The sequence below is a fragment of the Myotis davidii genome, unplaced genomic scaffold (assembly GCF_000327345.1).
Source record: "Myotis davidii unplaced genomic scaffold, ASM32734v1 scaffold1577, whole genome shotgun sequence".
Lineage (NCBI taxonomy): Eukaryota > Metazoa > Chordata > Mammalia > Chiroptera > Vespertilionidae > Myotis > Myotis davidii.
This window is the reverse complement of record NW_006288857.1, coordinates 215211-215507: the sequence shown is the minus strand read 5'-3', so window position 1 is coordinate 215507 and position 297 is coordinate 215211. Positions and strand designations below refer to the sequence as shown.

Here is a 297-nt window from a genome sequence, read left to right as displayed (position 1 = left end):
GGGGTGGGACCCCGCCACCCTCTTTATCCCGGGAGTGGGGGAGAACCCAGCTTTCGATGTCCAGGCAGGGAGAGGACCAAGACTCGCAGCACCCAAACCACTCCGCCCGGAACCAGAAATTGGGGGTCCCATGCAGCACCCCCCCGCTCGCGCCGTGAGATGCAACAGGTCTCGCGTGCTTGGGGGTCCCCCGGAACTGAGGATCACTCGGGCTCCTCCACCACCCCTCAGCCCCCCACCAAAGTTTCTCCGCCTGGTTTCCCGGGGCAACAAGTCTCCCCCACACGTGCTGCCCCC

The 297-nt window shown here is 66.3% G+C and overlaps 1 protein-coding gene across 1 annotated transcript in view; it reads right to left on the bottom strand.

The window, feature by feature from the left end:
• The window catches only part of GSK3A (glycogen synthase kinase 3 alpha), a gene marked incomplete at its 5' end in the record, with an annotated part of 20620 nt that extends 20323 nt beyond the window's left edge, over nt 1–297 (bottom strand). The window contains one exon of the mRNA XM_006761083.2: nt 188–297. Within this exon, the coding sequence (XP_006761146.2) occupies nt 188–297 (110 nt within the window). The remainder of the gene's footprint in view (nt 1–187) is intronic.